Source organism: Schistocerca gregaria, chromosome X, assembly GCF_023897955.1.
Source record: "Schistocerca gregaria isolate iqSchGreg1 chromosome X, iqSchGreg1.2, whole genome shotgun sequence".
NCBI classification, from domain to species: Eukaryota; Metazoa; Arthropoda; class Insecta; order Orthoptera; family Acrididae; genus Schistocerca; species Schistocerca gregaria.
In genome coordinates, this window is record NC_064931.1 from 519,703,581 (window position 1) to 519,724,931 (window position 21,351).

Here is a 21,351-nt window from a genome sequence, read left to right on the forward strand (position 1 = left end):
GTGCATTCCACATTGAATTTATGTTTATGGATGACAATGCACAATGCATCAAACTGCGCAGGTGGAGCACCTCTTGGAATAACAGGATGTTTGGTGAATGGAGTGGACTGCCCATTCCCCCAACTTAAATCCCATAGAACATGTGTGAGATGCATTGGGGAGACATACTGCAGAAGATCCATAAACACCAATTACCAGTTGTCAACCATGCTGTTGGAGCAATAGAATGCTCTATACCGTAGGAGCTCCTTGCCAACCTTGTAGCCAGCATGGGAGCACATTGCAAAGCATGCATTGCCACCTGTGGTGATCACACAACCTATTCAGAACCATGCCCCGCAATTTGCGATGTCCATAAATTATAATGGCTTCCGTGTGATTGTTATCTTTAAATAAAAGTGTCATTTCTGTTCATCTCACTGTGCATTTCTTTCAGTTGCCTTCTGTATTACACAGCTGTGAATTCTTTCTATGTATGGTCCAGGTTTCACTGAGCTATGTTACCCGGCAATGACACATAATGTGAAATTTACTTTCATCCTTAAGTTTTCCACACCTGTGTATGTAAATTATCTGGTGGAAAAGGCTGGTAACTCCATTAGGCTCTTCACAAATGATGATGTTTTATAAAGGGAAGTTGCAGCACTACAAAACTGTAGAAAAATGCAGGAAGGCCTGTGAGGAGTAACACTTGGTACAAGGATGGCAGTGGAGCCTCCACATAACCCAGTGAGATTCATAGAAAGAATCCTCAGGAAGTGAGATCCACCGAAGAAAGAGGTAGATTACAAAGACTCTCATCTGACCAATATGACAGTGTTACACTAAAGCCTGGGACCCTTACCACATGGAATCAATAGAGGAAACAGACATTCCAAAGAAGAACACCGTTTTTCTTCACAGGTTAGTTTGGTGAGCACAAGAGTGTCATGGTGATGCTCATCTGACTCTGGTCCCAAATGCAGCAAGAGAGGCATTATGCATAATGGTGTGGATTACTGCTACAATTTTGAGAGTGCATGTTCCTAGAACAGTCAACGAACATATTGATTCCTCTCACACATCTTGTAACAAATACTCTGAACATGAAATGAGACAGATTCCATATCATATGGATGCTTATCAACAGGCGTTCTTTATTTCCACCATTCACAACTGTAACACGAAAGAGAATAACAGTTGTATCCAAATATCCCCTGATAAACAACATAAGAGACTTGTAAAGTCTTGGTTCACTCTTGATGTACTTATACAATATGAACATGGGATGAGTACAGATTTGATATGAATATATGCATGAGTGATGCAATTAAATGATTAAATCTACTTAAGCAGTCTTGCATATTTTAAATATGAATATTATTGTGTTATCTCACCATCATCATCATGTAACACATCTCTCATTATTTCCAGTAAGTTTTCCATCTTGGCATCATTTTCATAATATCAAAAATGATTTGCCCAACATCATGTACATGTTGTACAGCAAATGATAAAAAGGAATGAATAAAGATACAACACACTCATGTGTGGCCCCTTATGCTAGAAAGATTATATATTTTGAGGGAGATTACCCGTAAAGTGTCAGTTTTTTCGCCGTTGTGCCCATAATCACCAATCAAAGCAAAGCCACCCTCCTCTTCCAAAAGTGATGCAATATGATCCACTATAACACCGGCAGCTGGACACACTTCTAAATGATCCCTTTTCTCTTCAGGCTAGAAAATCATACATAATACTTGTGTTAATATAAAAATTGTTGTAGTTAAGTTGAACAAATAAAGATAAGACTTTAAGGAAAATCCAAAGTAAGCTAATGAAAAGTGAATCAGAGAATTTAATAACAGGACAGCAAATTTTTCTGTTGTGGAGTTCCATTTTTATACATAGAAAAAAAAGATATGAATGGGGAGGCAGAAAATTAAGCACATACAAAAATAATCATGTCAGATCACTTTAACAAGATTCTAACATATCCATGAATTTAAATTATAGCTCTAAAGATGTAATGTGCAATTTCAAAAGAACCCTAGTCATTTCCACTGGTCCCTCAAAACTATAACACTACAGCTAGTTATACAGCTGACTGACTTGTTGATTTCGATCTTTGTCACAATATGCCAATGAATCCCCGCACATTTAATAAACTAGAGAACTAACTATTTACGGCTACAATTTGGTTCTTTATGCTGAGGTTGTGATGAACCAATATCTCATCCACTGATTTGTGCTCCGTTTTATCTACAGATAAATTACTTGAAACTGGAGATCAATATTTTTAATACCATCTTGTTGTTTCTTCTCCCCTGTAATGTGCTTCTGGATTGCTTCTGACAGTTATTTTAGCATTTACTTGTTTGATTCATAAAAATGTCATTATCTGTGTAGGCTTCCCATTTGTGCTAGACATTTGGTGCAATAACCAATCAGAGTGTTGCCCACAAAAGACAAGTTTCCAAATTCAGGAAGTTCCTACTTATTACTTTTCATAAAAATTACGAAATGACGATAATGGCAAAACAGGAGAAATTCAAGCTGGAATAGCTTACAGCAGGGGTGGCACATGATTGTGCAACACAATGAACGTATTATTATGTAGATGGTCACAATTCAGAGATCACACACTCTAATAATGTAATGTTCATTATACTTGAACATTGAGAAAGTAACTTTTATCTCCCATCCTGCCAAGAAATGATATGAAACATACATGGATACTTCACTGGCTAATATTAACAATGTAATTCACAATCTCTTTTCTGTTTATATTTTTCTGCGCAGTGAGTCATCTTTCCCATTTTATTTTCTTGCCCTTGCCAACTTTCAATAAATCTGGTGTACTTACCCAGTTTACTGACTATACATAGTTTTTAATCTACTTTTGTATAATTTTCTCCCTGCTTTTTTCCCATTCTCTTATTAGTGACCTGAATCAATAATTTCATTAGAAGTTTTTAGACAATGTTATCTGTGTTGGGCCTTCTTCTTAAGATATTTGGCTTTTTAACTTTTCTCTTTCTTCTTGTAGGAAACTACTGCATACAACACTGTTGAAAACACTTGCGAAAATTTTATTTGTTGCCTGTAATCTATGTCTACTTCAGTTTTTAAAGTTTACTGGTTTCATACTGCTTACACCTTCTTTATATTTACATAGGATTAAGCTAAAGTACTAACACACCTGTACAAAAAGTTTTGATGCTGGTGTAGGTGAACGGGAAATTACATATCTGAATCTGTTGCCATCAGAATACACGTCTATATCAATAAGTACCTCTCTCCATCCATGTTTAGTTCTCTGTAACATACAAATAAGTAATAAAGTTAACTCATGTAAATTATCATGCCGCTCAATTAATTTAACAAATCACCTGGAAAATATTATTACACGGCAAATCCCTCCAAAACAAGGTAACCATCAAAAAAGTTACATGTTTGTACCTCACATAGCTAAGTATAAAAACATTATAGTTTTCTTTCACTGATGGATTTTTATGCACAGATATCCACCTTCATTGTATTCTTCTACACACAATGATTTATACTTTACTATGCCTCCCCTTTCTCCCCGCCCCTCGACCATTTGCATTTGCTTGACCATACACAGACACCATCTCAGCTTGTTCTTGACATGAATACTAAGCCATTACAATACACTTGATCAATCGCACAACCTGCAACATGCAAGGAACACATGGCATGTGGTCAGAGGAACTTTCACTTGTCAGTGTGCCACCTATTGTGGCAACGATGCATTTTCGGACACATTTTCGTAGGACTTTTTTCCGTCCATTTCCAGTCAGAAATCAATCCTTGCAGTTTGTCGGTTTTATTACTGTTCACCCTGGGTACATATTTATAAACAAGCTAAACCAAATCTTAAAAAAAAGCTGGTACATAATTTATTCATATTGCTTCACTGGTCACTACTTACACCCACACAAATGCTCTTACAGACAACTATTTAGCAGTTGTGCACACTGACAGCAGGCTCAAAGCATATTTACTTCATTATGCACTTTGTTGTCAACAATTTATCACAGTTCAACAGCACAGTTCAACAGTTCAAAACCAAAGGTAACGCTATTTTGCCATTAGTTGGTGCCCCCCCCCCCCCCCCCCCCCCTCCACACACACACACCCTGTGGTCGAGAGGCAGCATGGCTGTACCATAACACATACCCTCACAGACACCCACCATGAAACACAGCATTTCAAGCCCTTTTTGGGCATTTGTGTGATCATGGGTCCTTTCAGGCAGATGAATGTGCAGCTTTGGAGGACTGGGTTGTATACAATACTGAGACAACCCCTATTATAAGCGTGTGACCCAGCAACATGGTGTAAGTATGATTATGTGTATCCTGTATGACAACTGCTACTATCACTATCACCTGCAATAGGTGCAAGGATTATCAGCAGCATATTTCCCTCTATGGGAAGGATTTTGTCAATGGTTTTTGCAACAGACCATCACAACTGTGAGATTTCTGTCATCAGTCCTCTTTACTGACATGGGAAAGCAAGCATTGCATCACATGAAAGCCACTTTCAACATCTGTTGTGATGGCACCATGAAATCTAACATTGCTGCATTGCTTTACTGATTATAGTTCTTACCTCAGTTACTTTTAGTTTTATGGAGTGCAAGTATACACTAACCTCATTGGTGTTCAAAATTAAAGCAATAAACAGAAATTTTGCAAGGTTGCATTTATTTTGCCACAAAATAGTATAAACAGCTGACAGTAAAGTAGAAACAATGTAAAGAATACAGAACATAAACTGCTGCAACATGCATAGTGGTAGACAAAAATGTTCTTCACTTTTTACAACTTAATGGATTTGCACACACATTCCGCCAACTGGTTAATGTGCTCAGTACAGGGTGTGACCACCTCTGGCAGTAATACAGGCCTGACAATGATGAGCATGTTCTAAATGATGTCATCAGTCCCATTTTGAGACAATAACGTCCGTGATTCCTGCAGAGCTGCTCGCAAGTCTTGGAGGTTGGTGGATGCTGATGTGATGCAACCCATATCCCTATTTCATCCCAGACATGCTCTATGGGATTTAAATTGGGAGACTGGGCAGGCAACACCATGTGTGTAATATCTTCCATTTCAAAGAAAACATCAGCCACCCCTGTTCTATGAGGTCGAGCATTATCGTCCATCAGTATAAAGTCTGGGCCCACAGCACCTCACATGAAGCCCCAAGATCTCATCATGATATCTGACAGCATTAAACCTTGCCAGTTCACCTGTACAATTTCCTGAAAAGGTGTTAGAGTGGCCAACACAATCCCTGCCCACACCATTAGGGATCCACCTCTATGTTTGTCTCTTTCCACAATGTTTGGGTCCCAAAATTGTGTTCCACAAATCCATTGAGAATCAGTCTCCAGACCAAACTGGGACTCATCTGCGAAAGGAACATTGTCCCATTGTTCAATTTTCCAGGTAGTATGTTGATGACTCCACTCTAGATATTCCCTTCTGTGAAAATTCGTATACATACCGCAGGTCTCCGACAACAAAGGCCACTATTCTGACACCTTCCGTACACCGTTTACCTTGATACAACATGCCCAGTGGGTGCTGCAAGGTCAGATGCCAGTTCCATGCAGTATTAAGGCAGTACCGTCATGTCCTTACAGCCAAATAACAGTCCTCTCTTTCTGATGTCACACGTGGTCAGCTCTGCTCTGGTCTTCAGGATACAGTTGCAGTCTCTATAAACTGTTGCCACACTTGAGAAACAACATAACGATTCACATTAAGCCATCAGGCCACATCCGTTTGTGACTGTTATGCTTCCATTATTCCTGTGGCCCTTCACCACATAGAATCTGGTAGGCATCTTCTCTGTGCCATACTGCACCATCTGTGACTGTGAAAACAGCAATTGTGGATGTGGGGACTACCCGATGAACTCTACACCATTTGATAGGTGCCCTGATGTCATTGTTAGCATGGTCGTTCATTGATCGGAATGCAATCTTCCATGGAGAACATGACTGTATGGACATCTGTTGACAGTTTGTATAATTATATCATGAATTACACACAGGACAAGGGAATAGTATTTGTTGCTTTAATTTTGGACACAATGTACTTATGCAGGCAAGGCATCACATCAGCAAGCAAAGCACATAAGCATTTCATTTTTACAATGACAGGTGAGTATACTATCATTTACTAGATTCTTTACCATTATTTATTGAACATTGCTGCATGTTTTTGCTGTGGCAGTTAAAGTCAGTTATGCTGTGGCATTCAGTAATTATCTGCTGTGTTTACTTTTATTGTGAATTGCATGCTTGGATATATTTCAAAGGCATTGTTCGTTGCTCTTTGGCCAATACAAGAGAAGATAATTACACTTCTATAGCGAATGAACTGTTATAGATGACTACAAAAACTGGAGTATGTGGTGTCACTAAACATACACTTTTTCCCATTTGCACACTGATTTTTTGCTATAAACCTGGGTGCTGTTAGCAATGAACAGGGTGAATCCTTCTACCAAGGTATTCTTGCAACAGAAGATCACTATCACTGGCAAGAATGTTAGAACCCTTCAATGATGACTGATTACTTATAGTTTTCGTTTACAGCAATTGATGAGAGATTTTACAAAGTAAAAGCATTCTTGTCCCATTTCTCTAAATAAATTGGCATTAAACTTTGTATTGTAATACACTAACATTTCTAATTATGATTACTGTTTTGATGACGTGTGATTTTTTGTGAAATATAATGTCTATTTTGAGGTTCATGTAAGAGTTTGAGTACATGTCTCATACTTAGATTTTATTAATACTCACCACATATTGAAATAAAATGGATAGTTTTTATTATTATTTTGTGTCTCCAAACTGTGACAATAAACAGAAAATCTGGTTGCACCTCTGAATTCAGAATCTCAAAATTAGATTAATCCATAACTAGAAACTAGACGCAGAAAAAAGTTCTCAGCCACATGGGGTCAACTTTTCTGCAAAAGTTCCAGTCATGTGGAAGAACTCATATAATGCTGACAATATGAAATCATATGGCAAAGTACACCTGTCCTGCTGGGCTACAGCCCTATGAACACCAATGGGATTCCTAACAGGTTTTATTATGACAATTTTAAACACAAAAAATGAACAAGTATCCAGCTACAACACATCCATTTTGGATGCAACAATGCCTTATGATCACTGAACCAATGATAATTTATGAGGCAGGAAGTTACTTTTCACATCAGGGACATAAAATAATGGTTTAAAACTTTTTAAAGCATGGACATAGATACTAACTCACCAAAGAGGATAACACTACAAGGGAAACTGTCGAGGAAAGGCAGGAAATGGGTAAGTGATAGCAAACATTAACAACAGTCATCCAGCGCAATGTTGCTAAAAGCCATTCGTGAGGGCTACATCTACATCCATACCTAAATCTACATATATATACTCTGCAAGCCGCCATACAGTGTGTATGGCGTGTTGCCCTTCATCCATAGTTCATAGTATATCATGTGAGAAAAGAGCAAGCTGAGTTTCGCACGAGCATTGGTTTCTAATGTTGTGCTGATTCATGGACAGAAGCTTTCCCATCGCAAGGAAATTTATTACATTCTAACTGATCAGACGTGTATGTATCACCATAAAGAGACATGTCAAGAGAGGCAGATCGAGTGTGACGTCATGTAAACAACAGATATTTCTCTAATCGATTAGCTTTCAGGAGGTCAAATGTTTGACAACAACTTAAGTGTTCCGTAAGAAGCAAAAACATAAGGCTTATTCAGTAAAATTGTCACGAACCTTGAAACATATGTATGTGTCTGTTCCTGGTGCAGTACATCCCAAAGCAGAGGCGGAAAAATTAAATTTATATAAATTTTAGTATGGCTGAAATCTGACTTCCACTGCTTATAGTAGCAGCCAATATATAGTACACTGGGTATACCAAACTGCTTCACAAAAAAGTCTCTGAAGATATGGAAGAGAGTTATTAGTGAAATGTGTCTGATCTTTGTTTGTTGTTATAAACTGAAGAACACGGGAAAAACTAAAGGACAGTAGAGTGACTGCTATTTCCCAGTAGTATATCTGTTAGCACACACGTTATTTATTATTTTATGTCATGTGATGTTTTATTAATTAGAGCTCTTTATACATTTCCCCCCAGTATCGTGCATCCAGGCTTCCACAGTTGTTTCAAATTGCTGCTCATATGTAACATGAGACTTCAAATGACCACAAGCTCTTTCAGTGTCAAACTATTTATTACCTTACTACTTAATGATGGGGAAGTTCATTTTACAGTGACTTTTTATTTGGTTAAAATCTACTTTTGCTGTAATCTAATAACAATAAACATAAAATTCATTTGAATTTTAAGCTAAATTTTAATAATTACAACAAATTATCTACTTCAATGTTGAGCTCACTGCAGCCTTCATGAAAAATTATCAAATTGTTAACTTTGTCATCCAAGGGTTGAAAATTGCTCACACAGGTGTAAGTGGTTATCAACTGTTTGCACACTTGCATATTAAGTACTTTCCAAATGATTTGGTACAGGATATAATCCTGTATAAGAATATGCCATCACTGGCTCAAAATAATGAAGTGGTGAACATGTCATGACAAAATCTGTTTTTAAATGCAGTGCAGCTCATACACACTATTGGGATGTCCATTAATTACGTGAGTTCAAAATTGGGGGCATGGTCTGGTAAAATCCCAGGAAATCTCATTTAAAGGGGGAGCATTTCAAGTGAACTTTTTAATTCACGAATATACATTATTATGATGGATAACACTTTGTTTTATAAAATTAACATGAGTATATAGCCTCTCCGAACAGAATGAATGTGTGCATGCTCCAGATTTCCCAATTTGAGACAGGTACCACAAAAGTGTGAGACTTCATATGGGGAGTTTCCCACTGCATCAGTTGAAATCACTGCATTTCAGCAAGTGAGTTGTGATATTCTGCAATGCAAACAGTGCCGATGTTATTGTGATCATCATGAATTTGCATGCCAACTTTTATTAAAGTGTTTTAATCAATGTTTGAAACAAATTAAAAACGTTCATTTTTATGTACTTTTATCTGACTACAGGGAAAACCTTACATGTTGGGGTGTTGGGGGTAGGAGGCAGGTGGGGGTTGACCATATCTCACCACGGGAGGAAGAGGGAGGGAGAGGAAAAATTAAACACCACCACATGTGATTAGATGATCTCCCCTATTGCATTTCCTAGGTTGGTGGATACAGTTTGGTGCCATCTTCAGAAAACCTACAAAGCAAGTGCACAGCTTGCAGAGAGAGGCTAAACCCTGGGCATCAACTCTACCTGCTAGCATCTGCTAGGGACAAAGACAAACATGACTAGTGAAATCTTATATTTCCTGACAAAGTAGTATTTTCCACAGCAAACGATGAACCGATAAAAATAGACAGGCCACAAGGTATCTGGTTTCATCCGAGATATGTTCATTTTGCTGTGGTTGTTTGCTGTGACAATTTGGGGGTGTATGTCATTCCATGAACTCAAAATGCTCCAGAGTATAGGCAGTCAACCAAGTGCTGCTCCATATACTCAAATTATGAGTAAAGGCATGACCTCATCAGTGCAACAGCTACTCTTGAAGGAGCAGGCCCAGTCTTCAATATTTACATCAGCAATAGTGCAGGAACAGTTTTGCAGATTAGAGCAAATTGCTCTTCAAGACTGGCCAACTCCTTTGTCTGCACTCGATACAACTGAAAACATATGCACAGAGTTGATGCGTGAAAATTGGCTTGATACTATGCCACAAGGCTGTGATGTTCTTTGGAACATAATTCGAGCAGGTGGCAAAAAAAGGCAATGATTTATTGCCTACTTATAGAATTCCTTCTTTGCACAACACAGTCACTAAATTGAAGGCCTTTGGACAGGATATTAAGTGGTGCATAAACCACATGCCATCTTAAATAAAAACTAGGATTTTTTTTGATAAATTAATTTTGCCTTCTATACATGTGAAACAATTAAAACCAGAAAAAAATCTCTTGTCTTAGAGTTCAAAGCAAACAAACTGAGATATGACCACTATTTCCCAGCACCACTGCTGTATATTTGACTTCTCTTCCTCACATTAAGTACTTTTCCCAGGTTTGTAATCTTAGGAAGCCTACAATGAACGTTCTCGTTTTTTTAAAGAGAGTGTCCTCATGATTTGTGCCAAGCATGTTAACAGCTTCAGTCATGCTCATAATTACTTTTGCAAACAGTGCTCCACACCCCGTAATGTAATTGACTTTCGCATAATACACTGGGTAGCTCAAGTTTCAGCACTGCCCTTTCTCTGTGCTGTCAAGCACACATTACTTCTCCTTTTTCCTTGTATGGTTCAGCTGATATCATAACTGAAAAGAGGACTCTGCTACATCTAGATATAGTTTCATTCTTCCAATATTTGCACTATTTAACACTCATTTTACAATGAAGCAGACTGTAATGATTAATGTAATACTTACTTGCAATTTGTGAACAGGCAAGGCATCAAAAAACTCGTGAGCAATTATACATGAAAACCCACGTGGTACATCTTGTATCTGTCTGTACCACTTCACACTTATTCCATCAGTAGTAACTGCGGATTGGTACTCCATGTTCTCATTCGGTAATCCACTTTCATTTGTTTGGATACATTTGAGGGCCTGAGCCTGCAGTTTACTCATGTGCTGACTTATCTCCACCAAATGAAGGCTAACACCATCTGTAGAATTAAACTTTCTCAGCACCTAGGCACACAAAATATACAGCACTTACTTTCATGTTGTGGTTCTGTACTGTCTAATAGGAAAAAATTCTGGATGTACTCCACTAACACAATCATTTAATTTCAGCAATGTAACAAAAAAAGGACCCATCTACATGTAATCCATTAAAAGAACTGTCATACTGCAAACTTACAGCACCTATTACAAAAATTTTTCACAAAGTGTTGCATCAAAGTTCTGCGATTAGTTACAGAATTTTATTGGAGTTCAGGATGGTGAACGACTCTGAAGATAAAGTGTGGCTTTACAATCTCAGGGGCGGATCACCCACTGCTGTACATAACACCTGTGACAACACCACCTGCCTAACATAGACTTTACCAGGCAAATACTGATGACATGTTTGAAATGCAGCATTTATTGCAAAATTAAATGATTAAACAAATAAATAAAAAAGTTAAGGAAAGAAATAAAAGTGTAGTCAACCCAGTAGTGAAGTTAAGTTTGAATATTATATATTGTTCACTCAAAACATATCAAGTAATTAATGTGTACGGGTTTCCAACTGCCCAGATGGCCATGTGTGTTACATTGTTCCTTCTGGAATGGGGAGACACATCAGTCCCAGATCGAATCCACCCAGCAGATTAACAATGAGGGTCGGTGTGTCAGCCGTCCTGGGTGAGGTTTCCCACATCCTACTAGGTGAATACCATACTGGTATCCAAATCCCACCTCAGTTACACAATTCACAAATATTTAGAAAACTTTTGCTCATCTCCACATGAATAACACTAGACGCAGACAGCTGAGGTACACATACTCTGTCCCCATAGGGTTACCAGGAGATGACAGGAAGGACATCTGATCAACCTTTAAATTAAGCATGCCAAATCAGTTAATAACCACACCAGTGTGGGGACAAAGGCACAAGGAAAAAAATGAAGAGCTAAATGTCTTGGAATTCCACATTAAAGTTAAATAATTAAGATCATAGTTAAGTGCAATTAAAACTGCACAAATAGCGAACAAGCTTTGGCAGAGTTTCCTATTAAATAAGCTATGAAAGTAGAACCAAAATCCTAGTCCCAATTATTGCTTAACATTAAATTTTGCTTGGTGATGGTGCTTCACTGTATGCAAAATATTCACTGTGATCACTACCACTCACGCAAAGTTAAAGTTATTGAGTCACACAAACAAAGACATTCACTATCTACTTAAATTCTATAACATATAAAATTTTAAAGTGTTGATATGGTGCAACTGGCTTGCTGCCCAGCAACTAAGTTCAACACCTGGTGAAAGCCAAACTGACTCACCACCAATATCCCTGACCAACACATGAGATAGATCCACGTGAAAAGACCGTGAGGTGTAGCAGTGCCAACTATTTAAAACCTTAGGAAATCATAGTAGTCTACTCACATTCACAACTTCATACAATTTTACTTTAAAACGATGATCATGAAATCACATTGTTTTACTTAACACTAAACACATTGAAATGAGCGCTTCCCAAAGATGGTCACTTTCTGACATTCCAAAACATTCTACATACATCTCAATCTAAAAATTAACAAAAACATGATCTACATATGGATAAGATTACAGTGCTCTCACCATGATGTCATTGCTACGAGAACGTCATCTACATAAAGCTTGCACATTAGATTCGCCCCTAGCACATGACTCAATAACCTAACAAATGCTGGGACCGATACTGATAGCGCAAAGGGTGCCATTTGGAATTACTAAATATGTCTCTCAAACAATAATGCAGTATATCGCTGGCTTTCTGCCACTAATGGCACTTGCCGAAACCCACATGTTATGTCCATGGTGGACATTAATGTTAGTTCCTTGAAGTTGTGTACTATCTCCTCTATATTTCCTGGCTGGTTACAATCTTTTATTATTATCTTGTTTAACTTCTGAGCATCTAAAGTGATCCTAGCCAAGTTATTTTTTTTCTTCAGTCTCATCTCTATCGCTGTGTGTGGCATGACTAAAAACCAATTATTCAACTTGGTCTGTCCAAAAATATCTCTGCATAACACAAAAAATTACTTATTTTGTCGAGCTGTGTCAATGCAGCATAGCTCAGTTACATTCCACTCCAATAACTACTCAAGCAAAGATCATACAGTGTCCCTGTCAGCAACTGCTATCAGTTTCAGTTTCATCTTTATCACTTTGTGTGGCATGACTAAAAACCAATTATTCAACTTGGTCTGTCCAAAAATATCTCTGCATAAAGTTACTTATTTTGCCGTGCTGTGATTCAAAGATTTTTTTTTTATTCACTATTTTCACACACACACACACACACACACACACACACACATATATATATATATATATATATATATATATATATATATATCACACACAGACACAGATATATTCCTCGTGTGGTGTAATTACGTGGGCCACTCATGTCTCATCCCTAAAAAAAGTATTTGATTTGTATTTGTTTGCAATTTCTGCAACTATCAAATTCCAAACATTGTCTCTATAACTTATATTGTTCTGAGACAGTATCAAGAACTAGTATCTAAAATTACATCCTTTACCAGGCCCACAACTATTAAACAACTTATTTTAAAATCACAAATACTACTTTTAAACTAATAACACTTCATGGTTCACATACATACTCATTCATCCTGTTGCTTGTCTTTACTTTCGCCGCATCAGAAGAAAAATTACAACTTTTTGATGCTTTATTCTTTGCATAAGGAATTCAACCACAGCTGACACACAAGTGCCAGAATCCAGAGGCATGCCTGTTTGTATACCATTTATATTAATTTAGATGACTGACTACGTTTTCTACAACATCCCTCTTTAAATGTCTTTCCTCCAATGAATCATTTTCAATACCACAGATTCTAACCTCCACACCCACATTGAATATCTATTCCCATGACAATTTATCACTTGTGTCTAGCATTTGACATGCAACTACAGCTCCATGGAGTCAATATCTCACACAAAGAGCCCAAGCCCCATGAGGAAAATACACGCTGTTTGGAAGGTAGCAGCCAGATGCCTAATAGTGCACATGATCTATTGTATATCTATCAAGTATGCAGTCTTTGCTGACATGCTATGAGATTTTTAAGATTTTCTCGTTCTTGAAGTAGAACTGCACTATCAGAAATATAAGGAATGAAGAAGAAAAGGCACATTTTCAGAGTGTGGGAGAAGCTATGATTACAACAAGAATCTGAGTAAACACATATCACAGGCACAGCCAGGATTTTCTCCTTCTTGAACTAATATTTCCAAGCCCAGTGCATGTCTTAGCATAATGATAGAGGATTTAGGATAATTGTGCAAGGATTTAACAAAGCGGGATCATGTTGGGGTAATGGGTGGAGCAGGAAACACTATTGATAGGGATCAGGGATACAATATTGAGTGTGACCTGGTAAAAGAAGCATCTGCAACAAACCATACAAATATTGGCTTGGTTCCTGCTTCCCTGCAGTATGAGTGACCCAACTGAACAGCCCTGTCAGGAGGGTCAATATGGAGTTAGATCAGCTGCTTCGTGCGGCTATTTCGTCAGGCATAGGTTTGGTTCTTGTTGATAGTATTGGTAGGTGGGACTTAAGAGGATATGACCTGCATCTCATTAGGAAAGGGAAGGGTAAACTGGCTGGGATGATAGCAAAATTTTTAAGTGGAGGCACTGAAACTCATGGGAGTACTTCCTTTTTAGGCTAAGATCAGTGTCCAATCATCCGCTGATTGACATTAAGCTTAATGAGAAGCTCAGACAGGTAGGTGCTACAGATGTTAAAATATTGCAAGATTCTCATAATTGTACAGTGAAAAATAATGTCAGTGTGTCACAAGATTCTCATAAAAGCACAGTGAAAAATAATGTTAGTATATCGCATTAGAATACCAGGGAATTAAAAAACAAAGTATATGAGATTCTTGTTGGTTAGAAGATTTAGAAACTAAGGATGGAATAGATGTACTATGCCTGTCTCAAGATCATGTAACCACAGGTATGTAAATGGTAAATGTAGGTGGATATAAGCTTTCAGCACATGTAAGAGACACTATGGAGAGAGGAGGAGTTGCCATATACACACATCAAAAAAAGTTTTGCATTACCCTGGTTCCCAGAACTCCTGAAGATAGACATTGACTGTGGATATTGTATATCAGACACAGTCCCTTTGACTGTTCAGAGATGTCACTAAACCAGCCTAAAGATGTAAACAACCATGCATGAACAGCGCCTGTTAGACGGATGGGGTCCAGCAGCCAATCAGTTCCAGTCATTCCACCGGGAAGGAGGTAGACGGCTCGTGTTGTCTTTAGGTCAACCATGCCTAGACAGTAAATACTGCAGTCTCACAGCGTCTGCATTGTTACTTTATGACAGGAAGGGCTCTCAACAAGGGAAGTGTCCAGGTGCCTCGAAGAGAAAAAAAGCAATGTTGTTCGCACATGGAGGAGATACAGAGAGACAGGAACTGTCGATCACATGCCTCACTTAGGTCCCCCATGGGCAGTGGATGACCACTCCTTACGGATTATGGCTCACAAGAACCATGACAGCAACACAATCATGTTGAATAATGCTTTTCGTGCAGCCACAGGATGTCGTGTCACGATTCAAACTGTGTGCAGTAGGCTGCATGATGCGCAACTTCACTCCCGACATCCACGGAAAGGTCGATCTTTGCAAGCACGACGCCATTCAGGGTGGTACAGATGGGCCCAACAATGTGCCAAAAGGACCGCTCAGGATTGGCATCATGTTCTCTTCACCAATAAGTGTCACTTATGCCTTGAACCAGACAACTGTCAGAGATGTGTTTGGAGGCAACCCAGTCAGGCTGAATACCTTGGACACACTGTCCACCTAGTGTAGCAATGTAGAAGTGATGATGTTTGGTTTGTGGGGTGCTCAACTGCGTGGTCATCAGCACTCGAAGGTGGGGGTTCCCTGCTGTTTTGGGGTGGCATTACGTGAGGCTGACGTACACCGCTGGGGGTTGTGGAAGGTGCCGTAATGGCTGTACGATATGTGAATGCCATCCTCCGAACGATACTGCAAAAATATCAGCGGCATATTGGTGAGGCATTCATCTTCATGGACAACAATTCGCACCACCATCGTGCACATCTTATGAATGACTTCCTTCAGGATAATAGCATCGTTTGACTAGAGTGGCCAGCATGTTCAGACATGAACCCTATCGAACATGCCTGGGATAGATTGAAAGGGGCTGTTTATGGACAACATGACCCACCAACATGACTGAGTATGCCACGGCGAATACAAGCATGCATCAATGCAAGAGGGCGTGCTATGGGTATTAGAGGTACTGGTGTGTACACCAATCTGGACTACCTCCTGAGAAGGTCTTGCAGTATGGTGGTACAACATGGAATGTGTGGGTTTCATGAGCAATAAAAAGGGCGGAAATGATGTTATAGTGGTCTCTATTCCAATTTTATGTACAGGTACTGGAACTCTTGGAACCGAGGTGATGCAAAACTTTTTTTTGATTTGAGTATGTTAAAATCTGTCATAGTGTGAAAAATTTGGAAACTAAAAAATTTTGTGTAGAGCAACATACAGAAGCATGTGCATGTGAGCCTAAACTAAATAATGGTACTTTTATAATTGTAGCCATCTATAGGTCCCCATTGGGAAATTTTCAACAATTTTTGAAAAACTTAGATTCTTTGTTATGCTACCTGTCAGACAGGGGGAAGCAAATTATTGTTTGTGGGGACTTCAATGTAGATTTTCTGAAAGAGTCCGATAGAAAGATTGACCTTGAAGTATTACTTGGTTCTTTCAATTAGACGTCAGTTATTGATTTTCCTATATGTGTGATATAGCACACAGACTAGATAATGTTTTTTATAGACAAAGATAAATTTAATCAAACAAAAACTTTTCCTGTTAACTATGGTCTGTCTGATAACAATGCATACTTAGTTACAGTAGATGACATAGCTCCATACAGTAATGCTAAACAGTTCTCCAAAATAGTGCATCCAATTAATGATTTAACAATTGAAAAGTTTAGGGAAAGGTTGCAGCAGTTAAGACAGGGATGAGGTGTACAAGGAACCTGATGCTAATTTCAAATTTAACCTATTTCAAGATATTTTTGTGGGTATATCTGAAATCAGTATCCCTAAGAACACAATGAAATGTAGCTGTAAGAAACCATGTAAAAAGCCATGGCTTACTACAGGTATAAAGATATCTCGTAAACACAAAAGGAAAATGTGTGTCATATCTAGAAGGAGTAATGATCCAGAAACAGTCAAACATTATAAAAAGTACTGCACTGTATTAACAAGAAGTCAGAAGTAGAAAACATTTTTATAATAATTTTTAAGTGTTGTAGAAAAAAATCCAGCTATTCATTAGAAAATGCAAGGCAGTATATGGAAGAGACAATACCTAAGCAATTTGAAAAAATTGAAATTCAACCAATCTCTCCTACAGAAATTAGGAAAATAATAAATTCACTCAAAAGTAAAAGCTCACACGAAATTGATGGTATTTCCAACACAGTATTAAGAACTTTTCCCCGACAAATAAGTAGGATTCTCAGCCACATATGTAACAGCTCGCTGAAACAGGGCATTTTTCCAGATAGACTGTGTGGTGTCACCGCCAGACACCACACTTGCTATGTGGTAGCCTTTAAATCGGCCGCTGTCCGGTAGTATACGCCAGACCCGCGTATCGCCACTATCAGTGATTGCACACCGAGCGCCGCCACATGGCAGGTCTAGAGAGACTTCCTAGCACTCGCCCCAGTTGTACAGCCGACTTTGCTAGCGATGGTTCACTGACAAATTACGCTCTCATTTGCCGAGACAATAGTTAATATAGCCTTCAGCTACGTTATTTGCTATGACCTAGCAAGGTGCCATGATCAGTTTCTATTGATATTGTAAATCATGTACCGTCAAGAGCGATGTTCGTCACTAATGGATTAAAGTTAAGTATTCCATCAGCTATGTCCGTTTTTCTCAATTCTAATTCACTTGTCATGTTCCAGACCTCACGCTAGCCTGCGTGAGCTAAAACACGTACATTTCGGCCTCCTTTAGTAAAACGGTGTTGGCTCTCCTGCCAACCACAACATTGGCAATGAGAGTAAAAGGGTTCTTATCTAAACTGCCCTGATTTACTTGTGTAATGGCTTCGCCACAATCTCCAGATGTACTGTCCAAATTTTATCACTTACAGAATCAGCAGACGCAGGCCTTGCTGGATGCCCTTGGACAGCTCTTCCAGGGTCAATGTGCAATGCAAAACTATGCGGCAGCAGCCACTTCACCGCTAACGCAGCCACAACACGTTGTTGTACGCACTTTTTGCCCTTTTGATGCTGCACTGGAAAGCTGGACGGAGTGGTCACGCCAATTTGAATTCTATTTTGCCGCCTACAGAATTCAAGGTAAGGAGCGGCAGCCTTTTTTGTTATCGTCGGTCAACGTGACTACGTACTGTGTGATAGTCAAATTATTTTCCCGACGCGACATAGCGACTCTGTCCTACGAAGAAATTTTGTCTGCATTAGATGCATATTTCAAGGAATCAGTCAATGTAGTTGCGAACAGGTATACCTTCTTTCGTACAAAATGTACGGCAGGTCAGACTAATCGGGAGTGGGTTGCAACCTTGCAAGGCCTTACTAGGGATTGTGCTTTTGAGTGTCAATGTGTACTCCCTTATTCAGATACTATGGTACATGATGCAATTGCACAGAACGTTTCTGATGTTCGTATAAGGGAACAGATTTTGAAACTAGTCAATCCCTCCCTTCAACAAGTGATGGACATATTGGATTGGCAAGACACACTTGACTTTGCTCAGGAATCATTTGAAACTTCGCCAACAGTGTGTCAGGTTAACCGGCCCACCGGGCGAGCTGCACGGAGCAGTAAACAGCCCTCGAGCCCGGCCATGCCGCTGCCGCCAGGCTCTCAGCCACGTGTGCCGCGCAGGCAAGCAAATGCAGTGATCAAATCATGCCCGCGGTGTGCTACTAAACATTCACATGAGAATTGCCCGTCATGCCAAGCTATTTGCTTTTATTGTAATAAAAAAGGACATGTTCAGAATGTTTGCCAGAAAAAGCTCAGATCGGAAGCTCAAAACTGTTCCAGGCCCTTTGCTTCGCACTGGAATCGGAATCGAACCCAAGATACTCAGGCTCGCGAAACTTCCCCCATGGAAATTCATGTAGTTCATTCCACTCCGCCCAGTACCACTCTCTCTAACAGTGACTGTGTTCATCCCAAAAATAGTGTGCGTCGACATCGCAGGAACTCCCATCAATTCGCAAGTGATTATGTACCAGTGTCAGTTCACGTTGCACGAGACAGTCACTCTTGTCGTCAGCAGGACAATAAACTTTTTGTAGACTTGGACATTAAAGGCAAAGTGATACCATTCCAGCTCGATACCAGAGCTGCAGTTTCACTGATCAATCAAGACAATTACAAACCGCTGGGCAAACCTCTGTTGCATGCCGCCAATGTTAAGTTAACTACCTATTCCGGTCAAGGTGTCCCTGTGTTAGGACAGTGCAGCTTTCTTGCAACATACAGAGGACAAATAAAACTTGTGTCATTTTACGTCCTTCGTTCGTCTTCTGTAGTGGACATGTTTGGTTTCGATTTATTTCGGTTGTTTAACTTGTCTATAGTAAATCAGGTCCTATCAGTGAACCAGACGGTGCCTTCAGACAGTGTTTCTCGTCTATGTGAAGAATTTTCAGACATTTTTGCACTGGGCCTCAGTTGGGCTAAGAACTATAAAGCACATTTGGAACTGAAAGTAAACGCGCAACCAAAATTTTTCAGAGCGCGCAATGTTTCCCACACATTGCGTGATGTGGTCGCGAAAACATTACACGATTTGGAATCACAAGGTGTAATTAAACTTGTGCAGGCTTCTCTCTGGGCATCACTCTTAGTCATTTTGCTAAAATCTTCCGGAAAGTTGAGACTTTGTGTGGACTTCAAGGCAACAGTGAATCCACAACTAGTGATTGGAACTTTTCCTTTACCCCGCCCGGGAGATCTTTTCGAAAAACTGTGCCCGGGTAAATATTTTTCGAAGTTGGACCTCGCAGATGTGTACTTGCAAATACCGGTGGACGAAGAATCCCAGCGCGTTTTGGTGGTTAACATGCATCTTGGGTTGTATCAATTCAAACGACTGCCATTCGGGTGTGCATCCGCCCCTGCATTGTTTCAGCAATATCTACAAACTGTTTGTGTGTTGGTCCCTACTGCAGCAAATTATCTGGACGATATTGTGATCTCCGGAAAGATGGAAGAAGGACATTTGGCCAATCTCAGAACATTATTTCAGGTCTTGCGACAAAATGGTCTTTGCTTGTGAAAGGACAAATGCGTGTTTTTTGCTCAGGACTTGCCATATTTGGGACATGTACTCAATGCCCAAGGCATACATCCCAGTCCAATGCACCTCCGTGCCCTACAATGCTTGCCTTCGCCACAGAATTTGAAGCAGCTACAGAGTGTGCTGGGAAAAATCAACTATTATCATAAATATGTTCTACATGCCTCTTCCATTTCAGCTCCACTTCATCGCTTATGCCGTAAAGGTGTTCCGTTAGTCTGGATGACAGAATGCAAATGCGCCTTTCACCAGTTGAAATCGGCATTGCTTTTCCAATACTTGCCTTATGCCATTTGATCCCCAGAAGCCCCTTTTGTTGATGGAGTATGCATCGGATTTCAGGATTGGTGCTGTGCTTGCACACAAAGATGGATCGCACGATCGCCCTATTGCCTCTGCATTCAAATTGCTCTCGTCTGCTCAAAGAAATTATTCACAGATCGAGAAAGAAGCATTGGCTCTCGTGTTAAAAAGTTTCATGATTTCTTATATGGTCATCACTTTACCATAATCACAGATTACAAACCTTTGACATCGCTTTTCATCCGACCAAGCCTGTACCACCACGTACAGCACAGAAATTCATTCGCTGGTCTATTTTCCTCTTGCAGTATCGCTACGATATCTTGTATCGGTCCACTGCCAAGCACGGAAATGCCGATGCGTTGTCCCGCTTGCCTGTTGCTGAGGATAGGGCATTTGATTCCTCCAAACTTGCTTGCATGTTCATTGATGCGGAACTGATAATGTGGATGAATCGTTTCCGATTGATTTTCGTCACGTACCTACACCCACAGCTGCCGACCCTGTCCTTGCTCCCGTTCTGCGTTTTGTTGCTATGCAACGGCCCTTGTCAAAGTCACGGATCAGGTACCCATTGGTTTGCCGATTTTTTGCTCACAAGGAAAGACTTTTTGTATGACGTGGTGTTTTGCAGTTGTGTTCTGATAATGATCAGTCCAGGGTCATGGTACAACGCTCGTTACAGTCCTCTGTCTTACAGCTTCCCCACCAAGGACATTGGGGTATAGTGAGAACGAAACAACTTGCTCATCAGCACTGTACTTGGTTCGGAATCGATGAAGCGATTACGAATATGTGCTCTTCTTGCATGGTGTTTGCCGAACAACAATCAG

The 21,351-nt window shown here is 39.6% G+C and overlaps 1 protein-coding gene across 2 annotated transcripts in view; it reads right to left on the bottom strand.

Moving 5' to 3' along the window:
* Positions 1 to 21,351, bottom strand: part of LOC126299148 (protein arginine methyltransferase NDUFAF7, mitochondrial) — a 70,299-nt gene that overhangs the window by 15,681 nt on the left and 33,267 nt on the right. For both annotated transcript variants that reach the window (XM_049990916.1, XM_049990917.1), the window contains 3 exons: positions 10,531 to 10,797; positions 3,182 to 3,298; positions 1,575 to 1,718 (listed from right to left, as the gene is read on the bottom strand). In XM_049990916.1, the coding sequence (XP_049846873.1) occupies positions 1,575 to 1,718; positions 3,182 to 3,298; positions 10,531 to 10,797 (528 nt within the window). The remainder of the gene's footprint in view (positions 1 to 1,574; positions 1,719 to 3,181; positions 3,299 to 10,530; positions 10,798 to 21,351) is intronic.